The sequence below is a fragment of the Lissotriton vulgaris genome, unplaced genomic scaffold (assembly GCF_964263255.1).
Source record: "Lissotriton vulgaris unplaced genomic scaffold, aLisVul1.2 SCAFFOLD_1193, whole genome shotgun sequence".
NCBI classification, from domain to species: domain Eukaryota; kingdom Metazoa; phylum Chordata; class Amphibia; order Caudata; family Salamandridae; genus Lissotriton; species Lissotriton vulgaris.
The window spans coordinates 180,263-204,698 of NW_028249262.1; the positions used below are offsets into that span (position 1 = coordinate 180,263).

Here is a 24,436-nt window from a genome sequence, read left to right on the forward strand (position 1 = left end):
ACTTACACTAGGGTGCGCTGGTTTATGGAAGGTAACAAAACGGGTCTATGGAGCGAATCAACAGACCAGGTTTATTGAAGCAAACATATGTCGAAGGACTCAACAAATGTGCCCCACTCGGGGTTGTTTAGCTTAGAGCGGACCCCAGCTACTTTCAAAGAAACAAGGTTATACATTTTTGGATCATCACTCGGTTGTGCCCTGGGGTGAGATGCTGGGCTCATAATTCATCCTTAAATTGGCTGTAGATTGATTCCTCCCCAGTATGGGTTGTTATCATTGGTTCCTGATCACTGAGAGGTATACTTCTAGCATCCCTCACACCAATATGTATCACCTCTCCTCCCAGTCAATCAACCATGGAAGTTACTACATTTGAATTACGCTGCAACATTGGGTTCTCGGGGGTTTTTGCTTGGAGCAAATAGAATGATTCTTTAGGGGGTCCTTACGCCATCCTAAAATAAATAGGCTCTCCACTAAAGAGTTTGATCTCCGTGTGAGTTTAATTGTATCCATTGCCCTCTCCACACTGTTTGCGCTACTAAGACAGGCAGCATTTACTATAGCGAACCTTATGATTGAGAAACAATTTCTGACAGCTCTGATATAATGTATAGATTTAATAATTAGGGATTGTTCCTCCTCCTTCATCCTTTGGGGTAACTTTGAGACTCCTGTCAAATAAATTGTCTCTCTGTACCTCTTGTCTCATAATTTATCGGCTGGCCAGGTGGACCTTTACCAATATCCGGTTTTGTCCTAGGCTCATTCTCTTTGGACACCCCTCTTAGAGCCCTCTTCCTTGGATCACCAAATGTTTTGGCCCTTTTTGGGGATAAGAGGTAAGAAGAGTGGATGGAAGGAGATGCTTTTCTTATGAGCCTTAATGACTTTTTGCCTGTGGATGCACTTCCTCCCATAATTACCTCTTTGCTCTGATTGTGCTCAGAAATGAACTGTGTGTAAGATCTAGGGAGGGCCGGTGGCGCGTGTTTAACCCTAACCCCAACAGGGCTCTTTTCTGTCTGTGAATCCCCCCCTCGGTTGTAAGTGAGGCTACCTACGCCTTTAAAAGCGATGTCTCTTCCTGAATTTTACTTATCAAAACAAACATCTCCCGGGTCCCAGGATGAGTAGGACTAGGACTCCGTACTGCTGCTGTCCCACCCAGCCCGTTTGTTGTAGATGATGTTTCACTTGTAGGGCCTAAATTTACCTCATCACCTGGTAGCTCTGTTTTCATTTGCTCCGGATCGTAGTTTGAACCCACTCGCCACCCTTAACCCCCTTTAGTAAAGGTAAATTTCGAAAGAGCCGCAAATCTATTAGAGCATGCTGGGGATTTAAGCCAAGGGTCTCCTTCTGAAATGTCAATTGCAATAGGCCCTTCAGGCAGAGAAGTGGAAGTCGAGGGTCCAACTGTCATCTCGCATTTTGAAAGTTTAAAACCATTTATCACTGTGTTTTTCTTTTTTGGCAAACATCAGAGCAACTTTGGGGCGAGACTTCAAGAGAGTCTGGGGAGAGGATGTGGTCCGTCGGCTTAAACTGCCGACTCTGGTGCTGGAAACCAGGGTTCGAGCCTCGAGGTCGCGTCCACATCCTGTGATTCAGCGCAAATCTCCCCGTGCCTGAATGTGTAATGTAAATATGGTGCTCATGTAAAGCGCTCCATCACTTCGGGTCGAGTTCGCGCTATATAAAAATATGCACACAAAAAAAAAGAGTAAGCCACCTTTGTCACCTCCCAGAGGTGGCCCTACCTAGTCGATTAGAGAATCAGTATAACCCAAATTCAGAGAGAGATTCAGCTTGGACGTGTCCGATGGCGGTACCGTCTTGTTAAATTTGGTTTTGTTCCCTGCTAGGACCTCTTGAACTTACGTTTTCCCATTTCAGAAAAGCTTTTGACCTTTGTTTTCCAGTTGCAGCTGACAATTAATCAATAAACAAGAGTCTGGCTATAACAATGATTGTCCCTATATCAGTTAAGGGACCAACACCTATATAAAGATAATGCCCTAATGCCTTTTGATGCATCGCGGGATCGGTAGGATCTACCTCGTGGGGACTATCTACTTCATTCAGCCCTAGTCTCGCCCATTCAACAGCACTGGAGAGAGGGGCTCTCTGAGCCGCAGACCTCCAAGGCATGCCAATATGTAGTATTAGCGGTGGGAACCATTAAGGCAGTTACTTGTTTAAACCGGTGAATGACGCATGTGAAGCTGATTCCGTTGTTGTAGCTAAAGCAGAAGTGGGAGGAGGACTTGGGCGTTAAGATCCCCGAGAAGGTGTGGGCCGAGCTAGTTGAACGGGCATGGAAAAGCACTAGGAATGCTCGTTTTCAGCTGGTAAATTTTTTTATTTTGCATAGGGCGTATCTTACCCCAGCGAAGATTAACCAATATTTTAACACAACCACAGCTCCCTGCCTGCGTTGTCGTATGGAGGGTGCAGACTTCCGCCACATGATATGGGATTGTTCCTAGCGTGGAACATATTGGGAGGAGGTAGTGGCGCTGTTATGGGAGGTTACTGAGAGAGAGATAGAGCCCACTATAGGCCCTTGCTTGCTGCACTTTTTCCCCCACACCTCCAAGAACAGGATAACTAGCAAGTTCTTGGATCTAGTCCTCCTGTTGGGCAAAAGAGATATTACAGCACACTGTACTATCGCCCTGATTTGTTTTATTTGTATTGTGCTGCTGTCCTGATTGTCCTGTTCAGCCTGCCCCGTGTACTGCTCTGCCCCCGTTCGCCGTAGTGTTGCCCTGTTGGTATTGTGCCCTGTTGGTATTGTCTCTGTTCTGTTACCCTAGCGCTTCCGTCCCCGCTGCTGCCCACCCCGCTCCCTGCCGCTGCTCCCCATGGCCCCGCCCCCACTCCTGCTGATTCCCTCGACCCTCCCCACTCGCCACCCCGCTCCCGCCTCCCAGCTGCTCCTCCCTCCCACGGAGTACTTAGGGGAGAGACCGGGCGACGGGGAGCTGTGACCCAGTCTGACCTCGTCAGTGCTGGTCGCTCTACCCGCCGCGTGGCCCCTCCAGGAAGTCACCGGTTCCCTGCTGCTGCCGCCGCCGCTCGCATCGCTGCCCTGATTGTGCCCCCACTGTGGTCTGTACTATCGCCCTGATTTGTTTTATTTGTATTGTGCTGCTGTCCTGATTGTCCTGTTCAGCCTTCCCCGTGTACTGCCCTGCCCCCGTTCGCCGTAGTGTTGCCCTGTTGGTATTGTGCCCTGTTGGTATTGTCTCTCTTCTGTTCTGTTCCCCTAGCGCTTCCGTTCCCGCTGCTGCCCACCCCGTTCCCTGCCGCTGGTCCCCCGCGGCCCCGCCCCCACTCCTGCTGGTTCCCTCGACCCTCCCCACTCGCCACCCCGCTCCCGCCTCCCAGCTGCTCCTCCCTCGCTCCGCCCCTCCCACTACGCCATTTATGGCGGAGTCCACGCGTACGCGCAGCGTGCACGCGCAGCGGGCGCGCCGATTGTGCGCCGAAGGCGCGCCAAAGGTAAGCCCGTCTGCGCCCGTCCACGCCTGGACCGCGCCCAGTGCCAGAACCCCTGGCCCCCACCGATGCAAGATGACCCGACAGACCTACGACGCCGCTGCCCTAAACACACTCAATGCCGGCCAGAACCCCACCTGCTGCCGGGCCGCCCCGAAACACATTCACGGACCCTTCACCTGCAGAACCTGCAGGTTCACCTGCCTCCGTACATGCCCCGCGCCCGCCAAGCCAAGCACCAGCAGCAACCTCAAGTGCATCCTGCTCAACACCCGCTCCGTCCACAGACACGCCGTGGAACTCTGGAACCTCCTCGACACAACATCACCAGACATCGCCTTCCAAGATCATCAGGAGGGACTGCGTCAACCAGACCGGAGGAGGCATCGCCATCGTCCACAAGAACACCATCGGCATCACGACCGACTCCAACGACACCTTCGCCGCCGCCGAGCACCTCCACTTCCAGATTCACACCAACCCAAAGACGACCCTCAGAGGCACCCTCATCTACAGACCCCCCGGACCACGCACACAATTCAGCGAAGACATCACGGACTTCATCAGCCCATACGCCCTCCCCTCCGCTGACTACATCCTCCTAGGGGACCTCAACTTCCACCTGGAGAACAACAAGGACCGCAACACCGCCGCCCTGCTGGACAACCTCGCCAACCTCCGACTCAAGCAACTGGTCAACACCCCCACCCACTACGCCGGCCACACGCTTGATCCCGTCTTCTCATCCAGCAAGCACATCACCTTCAGCCACTCCACCGAACTCCACTGGACCGACCACAGCTGCGTCCACTTCAGCTTCAGAAAAACCACAACCCACCACCACCCGCAACAGGTTCCTCACAGGAGCTGGAGCAAGATCACCGCCAACCAGCTCACCACCTCCCTCAGCCAGAACCCACCTGCCAGCACAACGGACCCCAACGAAGCAGCCCGCAACTTCACGCAGTGGCTGACCGCCTGCGCCGACGACCTCGCACCACTGAAGAACCCTCCCAGCAGACCCAGAAGCAAGAAGGCCCCCTGGTTCACTGACGAACTCAAGAACTCCAAGAAGTCCTGCCGCACCCACGAGAAAGCCTGGCTCCTCGACCAGACCACTGACAACATGACCGCCCTCAAACACGCCACCTGCAAGCACCACCAGCTCATCCGCACCACCAAGAAGAAATCACTGAAGGAGCGACTGGACAACAACGCCCACGACAGCAAGGAACTCTTCAGCATCGTCAAGGAGTTCTCCTACCCCAGCACCGGCAAAAACGACATCACTCCTTCACAAGATCTCTGCGACTCTCTCGCCTCGTTCTTCCACCGCAAGATTGCCGACATCCACAACAGTTTCGGCGCTCCTTCCACGCACCCAACCGTCGAACCAACGCACCCCACCGCCACCCTCCGCACCTGGACCACGGTGACCACCAGACATCGCCTTTCTCACGGAAACCTGGATGAATGTCTCCTCAGCCCCCGACATCGCCATCGCCATCCCGGACGGGTACAAGATCATCAGGAGGGACTGCGTCAACCAGACCGGAGGAGGCATCGCCATCGTCCACAAGAACACCATCAGCATCACGACCGACTCCAACGACACCTTCGCCGCCGCCGAGCACCTCCACTTCCAGATTCACACCAACCCAAAGACGACCCTCAGAGGCACCCTCATCTACAGACCCCCCGGACCACGCACACAATTCAGCGAAGACATCACGGACTTCATCAGCCCATACGCCCTCCCCTCCGCTGACTACATCCTCCTAGGGGACCTCAACTTCCACCTGGAGAACAACAAGGACCGCAACACCGCCGCCCTGCTGGACAACCTCGCCAACCTCCGACTCAAGCAACTGGTCAACACCCCCACCCACTACGCCGGCCACACGCTTGATCCCGTCTTCTCATCCAGCAAGCACATCACCTTCAGCCACTCCACCGAACTCCACTGGACCAACCACAGCTGCGTCCACTTCAGCTTCAGAAAAACCACAACCCACCACCACCCGCAACAGGTTCCTCACAGGAGCTGGAGCAAGATCACCGCCAACCAGCTCACCACCTCCCTCAGCCAGAACCCACCTGCCAGCACAACGGACCCCAACGAAGCAGCCCGCAACTTCACGCAGTGGCTGACCGCCTGCGCCGACGACCTCGCACCACTGAAGAACCCTCCCAGCAGACCCAGAAGCAAGAAGGCCCCCTGGTTCACTGACGAACTCAAGAACTCCAAGAAGTCCTGCCGCACCCACGAGAAAGCCTGGCTCCTCGACCAGACCACTGACAACATGACCGCCCTCAAACACGCCACCTGCAAGCACCACCAGCTCATCCGCACCACCAAGAAGAAATCACTGAAGGAGCGACTGGACAACAACGCCCACGACAGCAAGGAACTCTTCAGCATCGTCAAGGAGTTCTCCTACCCCAGCACCGGCAAAAACTACATCACTCCTTCACAAGATCTCTGCGACTCTCTCGCCTCGTTCTTCCACCGCAAGATTGCCGACATCCACAACAGTTTCGGCGCTCCTTCCACGCACCCAACCGTCGAACCAACGCACCCCACCGCCACCCTCCGCACCTGGACCACGGTGACCACCGAAGACACAGCCCGCACAATGAACACCATCCACTCCGGATCTCCAACCGACCCCTGCCCCCACCATGTCTTCAACAAGGCCGACTCCACCGCACCCCAACTCCGAGACGTCATCAACACCTCCTTCAAAACCGCCACCTTCCCGGAGAGCTGGAAGCATGCCGAGCTCAGCGCCCTACTGAAGAAACCAACAGCGGACCCCACCGACCTCAAAAACTTCCGCCCCATCTCGCTCCTCCCTTTTCCTGCCAAAGTCATCGAGAAGATCGTCAACAGACAGCTTGCCGCCTTCCTCGAGACAAACGGATCCCTCGACCCCTCGCAGTCCGGTTTCAGAGCCAACCACAGCACTGAGACCGCCCTCATCGCAGCCACTGACGACATCCGAGCCCTGCTCTACAACGGGGAAACAGCGGCACTTATCCTCCTGGACCTCTCTGCAGCGTTCAACACTGTCTGCCACCGCACCCTAGTCCAACGCCTCAGCAACATCAGCATCCAAGAGAAGGCACTGGAGTGGAGAGTCCGCCTCCCCCCGTTTCGATCCGAGGCCACCGAAGTCATCTGCGGCGTCCCGCAAGGATCATTACTCAGCCCCACCCTCTTCAACGTCTACATGAGACCTCTTACTGCCATCGCACGCCAACACAACCTCAACATCATCTCCTACGCCGACGACACCATCTGATCCTCTCCCTCACCAGTGACCCCGACACCGCCAGAACCAGCCTACACGAAGGGATGAAAGACGTCGCCGAGTGGATGAAGAACAGCCGCCTGAAACTGAACTCAGACAAGACGGAAATCCTCATCCTGGGACCATCGCCCTCCGCCTGGGACGACTCCTGGTGGCCCCCAGCCCTGGGCACCGCTCCCAAGCCAACAGACCACGCACGCAACCTGGGCTTCATCCTGGACTCCTCCCTCTCGATGACCAGACAAGTCAACTCCGTCTCCTCATCATGCTTTCACACCCTTCGCATGCTTCGCAAGATCTTCCGATGGATCCCGACCGAAACCAGGAAGATGGTCACCCAGGCCCTCGTCACCAGCCGACTGGACTAGGGAAACACCCTCTACACCGGAACCACAGCCAAGCTACAGAAAAGACTCCAACGCATCCAGAACGCCTCCACCCGACTCATCCTGGACATCCCCCGACGCAGCCACATCTCCGGCCACCTGAGGGACCTGCACTGGCTCCCCGTCAACAAGAAGATCACTTCAGGCTCCTCACCCACGCACACAAGTCTCTCCACGACCTGGGCCCCAAGTGCCTCAACGACCGCCTGACCTTCTACACGCCCACCTGCCAGGTACGGTCTACTAGCCTCGCCCTCGCCGCCGTACCACGCATCCGAAGAGCCACCGCCGGAGGCAGATCCTTCTCCTACCTGGCGGCCAAGACATGGAACTCCCTCCCCATCCACCTTCGGCTTACCCAGGACCACCTCGCCTTCAGGAGACAACTCAAGACCTGGCTGTTCGAGCAGTAGCGGACCCCTTCCCCAAGTGCCTTGAGACCCTTCCGGGTGAGTAGTGCGCTATACAAGTGTTATGATTGATTGATAGAAAGCCAAGAGGGGTTTGAGCGTTCGGAGGTGGAGAAGTGTTTTTATTAAATGAGCGGAATGTGAGGGCACTATTAGACTACAAACTGCTAGGCGTGCACGCTGCGAGAAAGCTTTGGAGGCATTAAGGGCTTGAGAAGCATTGGTGGTCTTATTAAAATCTTCGGGGGCTGACTCGGAGGCAGTGTCTTCGACTAGCGATCTGGCTGTCTTGCTTTGATGGAGATAGGTCCCCACCCGCCTAACTGACCCTGATGGATCTCTGAATGCATTTTGTTTGTAGCACTATAATATCCTGGTCTGTACTGTATGATATCTGTATGGCGAGCTTATGCACTAAACCCTTCTATTAAATGCCATGCCAGGGAGGGGTGGGTAAAAGGGTGGGGAGGTGTATCTGTTTGGTTTTGTTTCTTTAAAATTCGAGGCTCAGGCGCCTTTCGTATGCTCCTCATTGATTATGGTTTGCTATTATTGGGTCTGACTCACAACCATCCGGGGGATGCTACGGAGATCGGATTTGGTGAACTGCAGTGCAGTTTAATGTAGTCCACGGATATCTCACTTGTTCTAGGGAGTGATCAGAGCAGATTGTTAGCAGATGGGCACCTGGGAAAAATTTGTTTCCTGAAAATGCCAAAGTATTTTTGTTTTGAAACTAATAAAAATATATTTTTAAAAAATCAGTTAAGGGACCAACACCATAACTGGTCTGCAAAATCAGCAGGGAGCTATCCGATCCGGTCTTACCGCTATCCAGAATGGGAGAAACACAGAAAGTGGGCCTGCCCCTTGGCCCGCTCTAAGTGACTGCAGCGCCTTATTTGGTCCCAGCTTCTCAGCACGAGGGGGATTGTGGGATGAGAAGGCCCTAGCGGTGGTATCAGTGCCTACAGCTATAACAAAGTGGTCCTGCAAACACCAGAGTCCTTCTCCTTGGTAGGGACAGCCAAAACAACTGTCTCCACTTGTGACGGCAGCCAGGCACTTGAGAACACTTGCTCTTAAAAGCTGGTGCTGTCACACTTGGGCCCCTCCCTCCTCTTTCTCTCCCGGCAGCTCCCACGGTCTGCTCTCCCTGTGCTACAGTGTGGGGTACAGAGCCATGAGGCCACAGCTAGCCCTGTGTCCAGCGCCTGGGAGTGTGGGAGCCCTGGTACTGAGGGGCTGCTGGGAATGCTTCTGTGTGTAATGACTGCAGGTGGGCATAATTACCATGATGCAGTTATAGAAAGCTTCAGTGCTGAGACAGGATGGAGAAAAACACTGTGCCAGAAAGTGGTACCGGATATCAAAGTGACACATTGTTGACTGCGGATAGTTAGGGTTCAGTTGTCCGCAGCTCAGACAGGCCCTATAGTAATTACATTTCTTGGGTTTGCACAAGGTGTGATCACACTCAGCCCAAAGGTTACAAACTGCAGGACTCTGGGACTCCTGATCAAACTTCCTATTTTTCAAAATAAGCCAGTAAATATTTAAAGGGTGATCTGTTGTCATGGTCCCCGAGGATCTCTAATTAGACTCTTTATCTTGACCAAATGACCTACCTCCCTGTAGTTCCTCATAAAATACTCTGATAGCATTGTAAAGGGTGTCTCTTTGTCCTCCCACACTCTGATTTCAGCTTCAGACAACTCCATCTTGATCAGTTTTTGTTTGCGAGTGTTTACATGTTATACTGACACGCTTTTATCCATACAGCCGAGCAGGCGATTATTTCCATCTGCATAAAAGAAGAAGACGAGCCCTACAGCATTGACCATCAGAACGGGGGTGGAATGGAAAGCCCAAGAGGTGAGTAACTTGTGCTGCAGATCTGGGAATCCGAGACTATAGCTTTACACTTGTTTTCTGTTTGCACGTTAGCCGAATACACTTTGCTTCATAGTTCATAGGTTTTTTGTTAAGCATGTTTTTCACATGAGAATTACACTCAGTTCCCTGATTAAAAAATGCACCGTTATTTCATTTTGTAACAGGAGCATCTGATAGAGACGTATAGCCGCAGATTCCTTAACTTAGAATCTCCCCAGGCATCAGACTGGATCCGGAAAAATTTTCGCAGCAGCACCTCTGCGCACCGGGGTGGCGCCCGCATCCGCCCTGAAGTCGTCCACAGACGGCACGCTGATGTCAGTTTTCTTCTTTTCCGCATCGAGCACGGATCTGGAAAACCAGCAGTTCCTTTGCCTGGTTTTTGGGCCTGGTTTTTGGGCCTTCTCGACACCTTCGGTGTCTGGTGGAACAGTGTGCAATGCCTATGTCACCTGGCCTTCGGGTCAGTCTCCGGCTACTCCACTCCTCATGTCCAGTGGTAGGATTAGCCTTCAACCATCTACTGACAGTGTGTTATCACCTACACGGATGGCAACTGAGTCTAGTGCTGCCTTCGCAAGCGCTATTCATGGGGCGGCTGCTCTGCTTGGCTTTCAGCCTTGTATGGGGACTTTGCTTTCTGATCCTTTATTGGATGTCCTCCATTTAGAGCCTATTGAAGTTAAACCTTTCCTGTCCTTTGGAGATTTTCTATTTGACATTTTGCCTTCCACTTGGTCAAGACCCTCTTTTGGTGACCTTGTTGATTGGGCTATTGCTCGTAGGCACCGCCCTGCTCCGGGTGATCCTTTCTGTCTGTCTCTTCACCCAACTTCTCAGGGCCTTGTTGTTCAGGCAGCTTTTAATTTGCAGTCTTCACCATCTTTACCATTGTTACCTCCCACCAGGGAATCTAGGTGGCTGGACGATTGTGATCGCCAGCTTTTCGCCTCTGCTAGCGCAGGTGTCCGGGCTTAGAATACAGCCTGTGTGTTCGCACGCGTATCCTCCGCTCTTTGGGACTCAGTTGCTCACCTTCTCCCTTCTATTTCCGAAGGGCCACGGATGGAATTGCTCCGCCTTATTCTGCATGGCAAAAGCATGGCACAATTTTCCCTTAGGTACTCTCTGGATGCAACTGACTCTATGGGACGGGTCCTGGCTAGTGCTGTGGCTTCACAACGCCATGCTTGGCTGCGTGGCCATCGCTTCCTGGAACATATTCGGGATGCCCTCAGAGATCTTTCAATTAATGGGGTAGATCTTTTTGACCGCCATGTGGATTCGGTGGTCTCCCGTCTTTTGACAAGGCTGAAATAAATCTTGTTGCCATATTCTCTGCATTATTTTCCAGTGCCCGACCTAATGCACAGGTTAGTTTTAGGGGCTGGTTCCTGTTCATGGCTGCTTAGCCCTTTATATGTTCATTTGGCACAGCCGTTTGACTGTTTTTCTCCTTTTCAGACCTCTGACTGTGTGCTTAGCCCAAGAGGACACCCCTACTGGGGTTTGTCTTACCCTATGTGGGGTATTTGTGGCATTCGGTTCTGCCATTACCTTAGTACGCTCCTATGGAGTCACTGAGCAGATGTCCTGCTGGGCGTCACTTGTCTCTTCCTACAGAGTTCCTCGTATGACCTGCTCTGTTACACGTTTGGTTGGTCTATCTGTAGTGCACAGGAATCTAGTATAGGTTCCGTGCCCTATGGTGTCTATCCTGCATGCCTGGTGATACAACAGGTTGTGCCAATTTTTTCACTACAAGCCATCCTATTTGCTGCTATGTGGCCTGCTTATTGTTGCTCCTATTGGTGCGACTTGGACATACAACCTCTTCTGGTTCGTCCTCAGCAGGGGTTCTCTGTTATACATGGGCATAGGCACTTTCTGGCCCCTTGTGGTTCAGCGGTGGTCATATTCCCTGCTTTTTCTGTATCAGTGTTTCCACGCTTTGCTTGGCTCCATACTTTGTACCCTCAAGAGGCGTGTTTTACTTCAAAATCACTCCTTGGGGTTCGGGATCTTGACATTTGTCCTCACCTTTGCCACAGCGGTGACTAGTTCTTCTCCTACTCTGTTTTGCAGGGGGCTGTGGTTCCTCTCTGGCAGGGGCATGGTTACTTACTGCTCTGGACATGGTCCTACCCAGTTTCCTCATGTCTGCGAGTATGTTCAGCATACTCTAGACTTTTGTTGGGTCTAGTTTTTCATTTTGTTTTTCTTCCTGCTATGGAATTGCTCTGTGTTCTTATCCAACGGATTCGGGCAGGCTCTTTCATTCATACAGTGTCCGTGGTTCCTGGCCTGGTCTACTTGTTCCACCAGGTCCTGGAGTGCCCAGCTGGCTGGTGCCCTTTTCGAGGCGTTGCCTTGTCGCCTTCTGTTGTGTGCCTCTACGTGACCCTACAGGAAGTCTTTGCTTCCTTCGTATGGCTCCAGTGTCCACACGGCATGCTTAGGTCCCTTCCTGTCTTCACTCTTGGTTGTTAACGCACAACTACTTCTCATTGGCCCTTCACATATTGTTACAACATCGCCTAGTCCTGGCTTGTCTTGTGATTTCCTGCTGCCGCCATCTTGTGGCCATGATTTGGCATTCTGCCACTGCTGTCATTCGTGTCTTGCTGGTGCCGGTGTCAACAGGGCTCCTTTTCGCTGTTGCGCACATTGGGCCCGTGTACAAAGTCTCTGTCATACCAGCTGTCATCACTCAAAACTTGTCTGCAGTCTGCATGCTGCATCCAGCGGTTTTCTCAGAGCTTAGTTTCGGCTATTCTTCTTGCAAAGTCGTGGCCTTCCTTTTACTCCATCACATCTGGTATATGGTTTCTTATCCATGCTGGCACATGCTGGGTAAGGGTCACTCTATTGCCTCGGATGTTCCACTTGCCCTTGCAGATACAGGTTCCACTGTGTTTTTAAAAAAACTTTTTTCTTGGTCGACCGGGAAGTGCTTTGCTTCTGTCGCCAGTTAGGACCCTGTGGATCTTTCACACTCTGGGTTGGTTCATCTTCTTTTTGAAGTTATGAACCATCACTTTGCTACGGGCATTCTAGCCCGGTGTTTCTTTCTCTCAACCCAGTACACATAAAGGGGTTTTCCATGCTGTTCTTAACGGCTTCTACTGTCTTTGCCTCCCATTGCTTTCTGCTCTCCTTAGAGCTTCATGGTCTGTGGGATACCTGCTCTATCTTTAATATCCTCATTATGGTTTGTCTTCAAGGTTGACGGTTCTGTTTAGTCACCTTATGGACGACTAAGTTCTTTCGAGAACTTGATGGGGTTCAGTCGCAGACCCACCTCCTCTGTGGGTATGGCTTTGGTATCTATTCTAAGTTAAGGAATCTGCGGCTAGAGGTCTCTATCAGATGAACGAGTTACTTATCTCTGCTAACGATGTATCTGGTAGAGACATAGTCTAGCTGCAGATTCCTTAACGCTCGCCCAACCTCCCCGTTCTGCGAGGACCTTTTCTGGTTGAGGTTTTCCATACTCGCCTCCCTTAGGGTGGCTTGCCCTTCCCAGGCTGCTCTATTCTCACTCCAACACAGATTGATTTGTTCTGTTTCTCTGCTGCTCCCGCCATTCTCTAAAATTGGGCGGTATGTTAACACATCATATGCTCCTTCCAGCCTTAGGCCTGGATTGAATGTTGTGAAATCTATTCACGCTTTTTCTCACCATCCCACTTTCCCCTTCTACATGGCCTTGAGGTCGTTGCTGCCTCGACTGACTTTTTCTTCAAGACTATTGGCCATGTACAATTATGGATTTTTAATTGGGATTGCAATGTCTCCTTCTAGTGACGTCTTGTGGTGGACTCTCCTTACTCTAGTGTTCCGGACTTGTTCTCCTTCACAGTTTTACTTTCCAGATGTGGATTTTCTATCCTCTACCAGGCTGTTTTTCCACATCCTTGTCTCCCTTTAACGTTGATTGAGCCTGCGCTCTTGCGAGGTGGCTTTTCAGAGCTCTGCTCTGTCTCACCCGTCAATTTCTTCTATTTTTTTCATCATTTTTGCAGACTGTTTCCATATTCTCACCGGTTTTTAATGATGGCTCTGCGTTCTGACGCGGAAAAGTTTCTCTGACGAAAACTGCGTCTGCGCGCCATGGAGGGGCGTATATGGCTCCGCTGACGTCATGTCTGTGGGCGACGTCAGGGCGGAGCCAGGCGGCGCAGCCCCTAGCGAACAAAGCTGCTGCTGCGGAAAATTTTCCAGATCCAGTCCGACGCCTGGGGATATTCTAAGTTAAGGAATCTGTGGCTAGACTGTGTCTCTACCAGATACATTGTTACCGAAGTTAAGTAACTTGTTAAACACTACACAGACCAACAGAGTAAATGTTTATTGGTCTTACACAGGGATTCTTGTCTTTGGTTCCCATCCTCCGAGGCTTGAGAGGGGTAGGTCGCTTCTGCAGGCATCTTTAGTTTCTCATCTAGTGAAAGCCCATATACAAAGGCTTGTTAGGAAAGCATGTGCTAATGGTACCACAGAGCACTCGAGTGTTATATGTCCGTGGATTATCTGTTGTTGCTGTAACCGGTCACCAACTGCCTCTGTGGTGTATAATATCTGTCCACAATATGGTACAGACAACCTTCAATATGAAAGGCATTAGCGAGGTTATTTAGAGTGCTTGACTGTCTTTAGCATCTCTGCCTCATCATGAGGTTTTTATTTGTTAGTGAAGTGATGTCACTTTTTTTGCTTGCAAGAACCCATACATTTAGTTGAGCCTATCAGTCTACTTTGTACAATTATCTTGAATAAGTTATACACATTTCATACTGATAATCATCCTTAATTGTTTCTCATCGTACTATGTATCCTATTTAATGAACTGTTTACTGGTGCAGTCACTGTGAGCTTTCACTGAGTCCTTTTATACAGAACATGAGTCCTCGTGTTCTGTAAAAAATGTTCAACAAAAATTAAAACTGACGAGTAACAGTATAGTACCAGAACATAAAACTGTGTGGTGGTTTTCCAATGACTAAGATCGTTATAGATCGAGGGTAACTCAGAATTATGTCTCCTGCCATCAGATTTAGGCCTCTCACCGGAGGACAGGCAATGACATATCTTCACAGGTTGTGAAGCAGTGAACTCTTACATTCTTGTTTCATTGCTTATTGTATGTTTGTAATAGCAACTCATCCTGTGTTGGGATGAAGATTAATGTGTAATTTACTAAACTCCTTGTCTTTCAGATCTGGGTGAGTGAGGCATCTCAGTGTGTACTTGTATTGGATTTAAACATCTTCTGGTATCACTCAGTCTGTGATGTGCAACATCTCTTGTTGTGATGTTGCCTTGTGTCCCTCACCACCTAGCACCAGTTGTTAAAGTGATAGCAAATGTACCTGTTGGGGTTTCATTATTTTGACTTATCCAGGGAAAGTAAACAAGCCGATCATTCAGAATATTTTTTAGAATTTGTATTAACACATATTGGCTTATTAGCTTTTCTGTAGTACAAAATAAGAAAAGAAACTTAAAGGGAAAACAAAGTGAAAGGGAATGAGGTACCTTCGTCCATTAGTAAGAGAGAAGATGTAATCGCCAACCCCCTGTTACATTCATTTCATGACAAATGTTCTTGGCTGAAACTTTGATGTATGGCTCATGTTCATACCCATCACCAGGTGACTTCCATGGGAGCAGCCATGCAGTTGGCTGCATCGAAAATCTGTCCACCTGCATGATTGTCCACGTGAGGAGGTAGATACACACCATGCCAGGAGGAAAGCAAGCGAAGAAGTGCACGGGATTTCGGTCTCCTACTTTAAAGCTAAATGCTCCTATGGCTGTCTAGTATTCATGCATAAAAGTTAGGCATTCAGCCTTTCAGTCAAGGTTGTATAGTGACAAGACAGCAAGCCTTGGAATTCTTGCGAAAGCTTAAACAACTTAATACGATGGGCTTGTCCTAGATGCTCTCATTTCTGCTGTGATTCTGATGAGAGTTCAACAGCTAATGCTAATGGAGCTTTTTGCCTACAGTTTCATTGTGAGGTCTGACGATGTTAATAATATTGATAAAACATCAATATATTTATAAAGGACTTGAATTCTTTTTACAATATTTTAAGTTAGAACATATCATTGCTCTTTCACACAATGATAGCAATAGAACTATGGTGGGGATAATGTCTGTGAGGTGATGTTCTTAAAGGTTGAAGGCTAATACCTGACTATTGTTCCTATCCAGCAGGTGAACAAAGCACAAGCAGACAACAACATGTTACAGAGTTAATACGCTGTACAAAGAAAACAGCAGACAAACTTTCAACGCGGAAAGCCACCATGAATTTGCTACAGACGTCTCCCAGGGGAACTAACTCAGGGAATCAGCTTCACCCTAAAGGATGCTGGGGAGAGAGAGGCAAGGCAACGGTTGCATGGGAAAATGTTCTTAGCAGTTCGGAACATTATGAACCATTCCAAGCCAGACCCCAAGGAGTATCACAGAAATACAATGATCATGAGAATAATCTGAAACGCCCTTTGCTTCTAAAAGATCTTGCAAAATTACAGCAGAATTCAATAGCATACTCTTCAGCTGCATTAGATACAAACTTGAGTCGCGAGGGAGAGCAAACGGTGGAGCAAAAAGGGAAATATGCTGAAGTGAGACCATACTCGTGTACTGATTGTGAGAAAAGCTTCTTATACAAGGAAAATCTGATAAAGCACTACAGAACACATACAGGCGAAAAGACATGTACGTGTACCTTTTGTCATAAATCTTTCAGCCGGAAGGATAATCTAAAAAGGCATATGAGAATGCACACAGGAGAGAAACCGTACAGATGTACTGAATGTGGGAAAAGCTTTACTTGGAAGGAAAGTTTAAATCTGCATCAAAGAAAACACACTGCAGGAGATGCCTTCTTGAGAAAGAATATGGTCAAACAGAAACATTTATGATCGCACTAGTGAATTACTAAACAGCAATGAAAGACCTGAGCACACTGTTCGGCATTAATGTGATTGGAAGAAAGACTCATCAAAAAATGTAACTGATATGACAGAAAAGGATGAACCAAGGAGACATCAGCAGACCACAGCGCCTCATACACTGACACAGAAGCCATGGGGTTAATGCTTGGTTTAGCTCAGTCACATAAAGGACCCCCCTATACTGAATAGACACATAGCAAATCCACCCTACAAGAAGTAAAACTATAATGAGTAGATTAAAATGCAAATAACACATACATCCAGAAGAGGTAATTGGCATAAACAGAGGGAACAAAGCCACCAACAAAGTACAATATTATTTTATCAGTAAGACACAGAGCAGGAAAGCCTGAATAAACACAACAGGCTGTAAATGGGCAAGCGCATCCTATTTAGTATACATGAATAAAAGCCCAAATTCCATGATCCAAAAGCTCAACTACTGGTTAACCAGTTGTGGTATTAAGCGCAGAAAATTAAAACCAGCTTTATTCTTCTTTGGTTTTGTTGCTAATTTAGGTACTTGGGAACCCTGGTTCTAACAACGGCATTGGCACTTCACCTAATAATGGTACGATTCTGGGCAAACCACTTTATCTCCGTTTCTCAAATTGCAAATATGTTTAATGTGTAAATATATATAATACATGTAGAAATGTGTGTGTTTGTTTAATGCAAGTATTTATCAAACAATGTGTTGTTAATGTATGAACTCTGTACTCTAACATGTGTTACATGAGATCCTATTTGTGTGTGGTCCCATCTCAGGAGGATCTGATACAATCGCTGTTCTTTCTACATCATGTCTTTGTGATGGTTCTAGTGCAATAAACATTTTCTCTGTAGAGGATGCTGCTTCTCCCTGGACTTGGTTCAAAACTATACCAAATATTAAAATTAATGCAATTAACATGCCTCCCATCTGGTTTGGTACAGGTAGTGTTTGTTGTCACTTGAAAGTGTGTGAATGAGTGACTGGGCTGTATTTAGGATAAACAAAGCAAATTCAGATCTTGAAGATAATAGACAGGGAATTAGTTTGTACTGTAAAACCAAAAGAGAGAAACAACTCAATATCTAATAGCCAGATGAACTGCTCCAGACAACCAATGAGTAACAATTCAAAGTGCCTGGAAACTCCATTCAACATACAAATGGTCCACAGGCTCCCAGGAAAATCAAACGTTTAATTACAAATCCAGTTGGGATCATCAAAAACAATCGAAAAGTGAATCTAGGTCAGAGCAGACAGAAGAAGGGTTGAGAAGGAGAGGATGGAGTAGTTAAGGTAATGAAAGACTGACAGAAATGAAGGTAGCAGGGGCAACATCTAAATACAATGACCAAACCAAGAGTTGTTCTGAAGTGAGTGTCCTCATCAGCAAGCTGTCTTTAGTTACTGGAAGGTGGTGTGTCCACCGTGGCCTCACTGCTGCCTTGTAGCAATCAACACAGGAAAAAGTGTTTGCCAAACTCTTACTATAAATGTCTTGCAGCGTGCCTGCCATTTCATTGCCATCCGCAGCCGAATGTCTGGTTTTGGAGTTTCTTTTTACTGCCACACATGGTGTTCATGGCTTTCGTTCATCTGCAGCAGCATAGACCCTGCAGCCCGATGTCATTGAGGGAAGTCATATCCATGCACCAAGAACACCAAAGGCCAGGGATGACCCACCTGCCTTCAGCCTTGCCTGACACTAGTACATTCTTGCGAGGAGGCAAGCGTGTGAGACAAGTTGAGAGTGAACTGTGGCATTTGCAGGATCCAGCATCAAAATACCATTAGTTGAACAGCTATGATACAGGTAAATATCAGACACATTGTTAAACCCATTTAACCTCTTTTAACAGAAACGGGGAAACCCAACCCCTTCTGCTGACAAATTCAGAACTGAAAACATTGAGGCAGATATAATATTATTGCACCACACAGAGTGAGAAAAGACCGATGTTACCAAGGAACATTTAAACAAGGAACCGCTTCTTAATTCAAGATCTTAAATACTTTGTCTACCATATAAAGCTGAAAATGTCTGTTACACGATAAAATCCAAAGTGACATAAGGGGCATTGAAAATGCATGGGTGCCACGAGAAAGAAAGATACTGAGGACCCACCCGCCATGTTTTAGAAACTCACTTATCTGGCTGGGATCTGGATGTCTTCAGTAACTGCTGTTTTGGCCCGACTCAACAAACTTTTTTGTTTTACTGACACAAAGTGTCAAAGTTGTAGTGTGTTTCAGTAAAACAAAAGTCAGTGGTTCTGACATTGCCATGATGCACAGGAGGTTTTGTCCATGCTCTTAAGCACCACTAATTGATTTTACTGTATGATGCCACCTTGCCAAGCATGGCAGTCCCAAGCAGGGATGGCCAGTGACCACTGCCCTGCCCTAAACAGAGCTGGGGAACTGTCAGTGTAACCCAGCAACCCTGGGGCAGGCGGCCACCAGGTCAAGATTTCCGCGGACACAACCAGCTGAGGATCTACTGTGGAAGCTCTGTGGTACCCCATCTTTAAATGGGGAGGAGGAACTGCAAGGTTGGAGGGGCAGGGAGACTGGCAACCCATGGCAGTGTTCCTAACCTGGCAAACTCTAAGGAAGGGCATATGTCCCCAGAAGGAAAAACAAATAGAGGCTAAGAAACTACTAGGAGAATATAAATGAAAGCCGAGCCACCAAAAGTAAAATCAAATACACACCAAGGGCCTGATTTTGATCTCGGTGGGACTCACGCTGTCCCTCCACGGTAGAATTTACAAGCACTCCACCAAGCAGACGGAATCTCGCTGGCTAAACTGATGTCTGCAACAACAGAATGTTATCTTCCACGTAAACAGCTCACCACTGTCAACGCGGCTGACTTCTCTGCTGGATAACATTACTCCGTCGCCGTCAGGGTGGCGCGATTGCACTGAGCCTATTTAGAGTTCACAGCGGTACTGACAGTGTTCCAGCAGCAGATTGCCGATGGAGCGATACCGTTGCGGGATGTGTTCAACTTTAGACTATTCCTGTGGCTTTTGAATGGCTGCTAGCGTCACACACCTGATGTGCATTTATTAATTGTCTTCACCTCCATAACACACTATATGACACACTCCATTTTAGACTTGATCCTTTGCCATTCCAATGCAGCACAACATTTTCAACGCTGAACTTTTGCCAGTTGTCAGGTTTATTTTGTAGATTTTTCTTGTCCCTTATTTCTTTTTTCATTCATATTTTTGTGGGTCATAACATTTATTTACTTTTTGTTTATTGATAATGGTACAGAGGAGAAATCCCCATTTTGCAGAGGGAGAATTGTCAGTCATAGTGGATGAAATTAAAAGAGCAGAGCCACAATTGTTTGGAGCCCGAGTATAAAATACAGCCATAGCTCAGAAAAGGCAAATGTGGTCCAGAATAGTCGACTGAGTGAATGCTGCTACAAACACCCTGCGCACACGGGAGTAACTAGGAAGAGGTGCAATGACCTGTGGGGAGAGTCCATTGCCTGTGGGGGAGAGCGAATTCCCTGCGGGGGAGAGTGCGCTCCCTGCGAGAGAGAGAGCGTTTCCTGCGGGGAGAGCGGGGGAGATTGTGCTCCCTGCGGGGGAGAGTGCGTTCCCTGCGGGGGAGTGCGTGTTCCCTGCTGGGGAGGGCACGATCCCTGATGAGAGAGTGCGCTCCCTGCGGGGAGAGCGCGATCCCTGCAAGGGAGAGTGCGCTCCCTCAGAGAGAGAATGTGTTCCCTGCGGGGGAGAGTACGTTCCCTATGGGGTAGAGTGCGTTCCCTGGCCTCCAAGCATCACCTGGAGGCCCAGAGGACTGGCGATGGTTCTCCCAAGTCCCCACTTGCAACTTTTTTCCTGGGAGGAGAAGGTCTTGGAGATCCAACATCCAGAAGGCTTGACATGAATCCCTGGTGGAGTGAAGACTGGTAAATTACACTTTTGAATGTTACTAAACCTAAATGTTGTTTTTGATGTACATTTAGCTGTTGCTAATGTGTTTTGCACCTTTTTGAAACATATAAACATATATACGTTTTATCAATTCTCCTATGCACTTGTTTATTTGTTTGAAAGTTTTTTGTTGTTAATAAGATTACAGGTTTCAATCTCCATAACATTTCACATGATGTAAAGTTGCTTGTAAATGTTTTTACACAAAATAACATATTGCATATATGTTTTCAATATTATAAATTCCTGTTCTTCTTTACAGCATAATTTCACTATGTATGCTTAACATACAAATGTGCAAGTGATGTTAATGTTAAATTGAAATGACTACAACTACCATGATGCCTTGTTTTTGTTTCGTCAAAATAATATTGCAATGTTATCTTGCTCATTGCCTTGTTTTTGTTTTGTCAAAATAATATTGCAATGTTATCTTGCTCATTCTCGCTCTCCTAGCAGATTTTCACATATGTCAAAGTATCAGGCATTTATCAATCTCTATTCCATGCTATGTTTTGAAATGTTTTTGTGTTGAATTTTGTATGTTGTCCTAGCCCAGTTATTTGACACAGTTGATGTTATTTGTTTCCCAAATCAAAGTTTATTTACTCAAAATTTTTAAGGTATGTAATTTTGTACGCTTAATATAAGTGGTTATTTCTTTGAAAATGTACTCTGCAAAGTTCATAGGATAATGCAATATATCCTTCTAAGTTGTGTCAATGTCAGCCGGAGTACGTGGACAATCATCTACCACTGAGGATACCTCCGCTCCAGACCAGGATCAAGTCTTTGATGAGGACTACACTCCTGCAAGTCCGGTTGACAAGGAGCAGCCTGGTCCATCTGGTTTGCCTGGGTAGACAGCTCCTGTGAGTCTCAGTCGGCCTACATCTACACCTCCCATCCTAGCTATTACCACACCTCAGCCTATGGATACCTCTACTTCCTTTGTCCAAACCAACATCACCCCAATTGTTTTGCCCCCCAGTCATGCCTGCTGTTGATACACCACTACCTCCAGTTCAGACTGGAACCAGTGGGATGGGGTACACTGGGTCAAGGGCACAGGATAGTGGGGGTAGGGTTCATTGGAGGGAATCTGTGGACCAGAAAAGTGCAGCCACTTGGTTCAGTGACACCCAGGCCACCATCAACCAAGTCTTAGGATCCCTCCATCAGTCCCAAGACATGATTGGATAGGTCCTGACAGAGCTCCAGGAGATGAACCAGTTGCGAAGGGAGCAATGTACAGGTGGAGAATCTGAACTCCAATGTTTGCGCCCTGACTGGGGTGCTGTATGAATGTTTCATCCTTATGTGCAGGGCTTTTCTAGCAACATCGTCCCCTTTCTGTGGTCCTACTACATCTGCCCCAACTACATTTGCCTCAGCCACAGAAAGGGAGGCCCTGCCGAATAGGAAAAACCTGCCCCTACCTCAGCCCCTGCAACTGTGGATCCACCCCCCGCCCCAGAGGGGGTGTTCAGGTGGACTAGCAGCAGAGGATGGCAAGAGCTCCACCAGCAACAGATCCAGAACCTAATGTCCTGCAGTGTATGACTACTATTCACTCTGTGAACTATTTTCTGGAAACATTTTCCTTTCTGATGCCAGACATATTTTGGACGTTAAACATCAAACACTTTTGGCTCTGCAATATTTGTTTCATTCACCATGATAGATTTTGCAACTGTTTTGTTTGTAATTTTTTATTTCATTGTGTATTATATTTTTCTGGTCATGTTGATAAAAAACAAAAGTAACAAAGTCAAAGACTGTTATTGTTTGTCATTTCTCAATTGGTTAATTTTTTCTCTACATCATACATTTCTAAAGGTAAACATTGAAAGAATGTTTAGTCATAAACAATTTCCATTGGGGAATGTGTCCCTCTTTTTATAAAAATCATCCAAAATAACAAAACTTACAATTCAATGACTAGTAGTTTACTAAAGGGGAAGAACAAAATCTCTGACATTTTTCCAAAAAGAATACTACCCATGCACAACCCACATACTTAGTGCCTTTTCCCCACTTGCAGTAACAGATGTTGTCACCATGGAAGAACAGAATGTAAACAAATACATCATGTTAAATAGGATAACTATTGTAGGTTTATGTCATCATCCGGAGCCAGATCTCCTAAATCTCCACTAGGAAGCCTGCATCAATACAATCAATAGCCTAAACCACAACAGCATTCCATTTAGTGGCCACAGGATTATTCCAATACAGGGTGCATATCTGGTGCTATGTAACAAACAACTGTATGTGTTGAGCTACAAGGCGCTTTTTCTGCAAGGATTACACACATCAACAGCCTCATACACATGATACTAAATGAGGAGTTTGCGAATGTGACGGAAGATTAGTGTGCAGTATGTCGACTACCACATGTGGTTGGAGCAATCTAATCAGCACATATATGCTTTGTCTCAACATTCTGCAGAAAACAAGTCTTACAGTTTTAAAAACTTCAGTTCAATCACTGTGCAAGTTGTCTTTGTACAAGATATGTACACCCGAAGTCTGTGTATGTCTTTCACAGGATAAACCCATGTTTGCTTTGTACTTTGCAACAGCAGCATTGAACTACAAATGTCACAACATTGAAATGACCAAATGAAGGTGCCATGGAGAAGGAACCTAAAACAGATTAAAAACAAAAGAAAATAGTTGATTACATTACACAATTAACACATAACAAATGCATCATTTTGAGGAAACATTATCTAACCGCAATGAAAGATAAACAATGTCAATGAATACAGTGCTCGATGTGTCTACACTTAGATCAACAAACATCTTTGGCCTGGATTTTCCTGAACTTGCCCTTTCTAAACAATTTCCAGCACAAACTGTCATTCTCAGTAGATTAAAAGGTGGTTTGACATTTATATCAATAAACTATAAATATATGCTCACTCTCATGAAAAAGTTGTCAATACCATCTTGACATACTTCGATTCCTTCCTCTTCACCACTATCATCTTCATTTGGCATTTCAACATCCATACCCGGTTCCTCTTCATGGTCTCCATCCTGTCACTTATCTGGTAAGTAAAGAATGACACTACCAGTCTTATCCACATATCGAAATCTGGCCTGTTAGAGCCCGAATACCCGCTCCACTGGCCTCCAGGGGCGGGCTTCCCCTGGCGTTGTTCCTAAGCAGCGCTAACAATCATGTACGGTTAGGATAAACTGAGACTCCTATATGAAAAAATACGATTAGCCCACAAAATGTAACAGTATTTTAGATCAGGCAACTTGAGATTAACCAAACAATATATTGCGAAATTGTACTTACCAACAAGTCAGACCCTCTCAAGTCAAAGTTATGACATTTGTAGGGTTATGTTGCTGTTCCGTAGTACCTAGGAATCATAGGTTGATCCTGTAAAACACGCACAGATGCTTGTGATGTACAAATCTGGTAAGCAGGCAACTTGCACCTTGATTGAATTTAAGTTTTTGTAATTGCAGATGATTTGTTCTCTGGCGTGTGGTCGCATTAAGGAAATATGTGTGCCATCAATTACTCCAACCACATGTGGTAGGCGACCCAAACAATAAAAATCTCCCTTCACATTGGCGAAATCCTTCTTTTGTGGAAAATGGATTAAGCTATTGATGTGTCTCAACATTGAAGAAAGAACTTCTTATAGTACGCCACATAAAGTTGGTTGTGACCTTCCACCGTATACTGCCACAGTGTATTGGAATGATCCTGTGGCCACAAAATGTAATAGTTTCATGATTCTCACTAATGGTGTTATTTATGTGGTATCCTTTTGTGAGGCAGAAGATCTGGCTCCAGCTGCTGACATAAATCAAGTATTGTTTGCCTTTTCAAACTGAATTGTTTTACAATATGCTGTTCTTCCATGGTGGCAAGGTCTGGAAAAGATCTGAACACTTGAGGCTGTCGTCTTCTCACTCTCCCTGGGTTCAAATGTCTGCATTTAAATAAGATAAAATGTTGTAAATG

General features: G+C 47.5%; 1 protein-coding gene across 5 annotated transcripts in view; it reads left to right on the plus strand.

The window, feature by feature from the left end:
- The window catches only part of LOC147663635 (uncharacterized), a 128,649-nt gene extending 111,316 nt beyond the window's left edge, over positions 1–17,333 (plus strand). For 4 of the 5 annotated variants that reach the window (XM_086950307.1, XM_086950309.1, XM_086950306.1 and 1 more), the window contains 2 exons: positions 9,403–9,495; positions 15,737–17,333. In XM_086950307.1, coding sequence (XP_086806433.1) covers positions 9,403–9,495; positions 15,737–16,455 — 812 coding nt within the window. In that variant the 3' untranslated portion in view covers positions 16,456–17,333. The remainder of the gene's footprint in view (positions 1–9,402; positions 9,496–15,736) is intronic. The other variant, XM_086950308.1, reaches the window with a different exon arrangement.
- Positions 17,334–24,436: the final 7,103 nt, after the last annotated feature.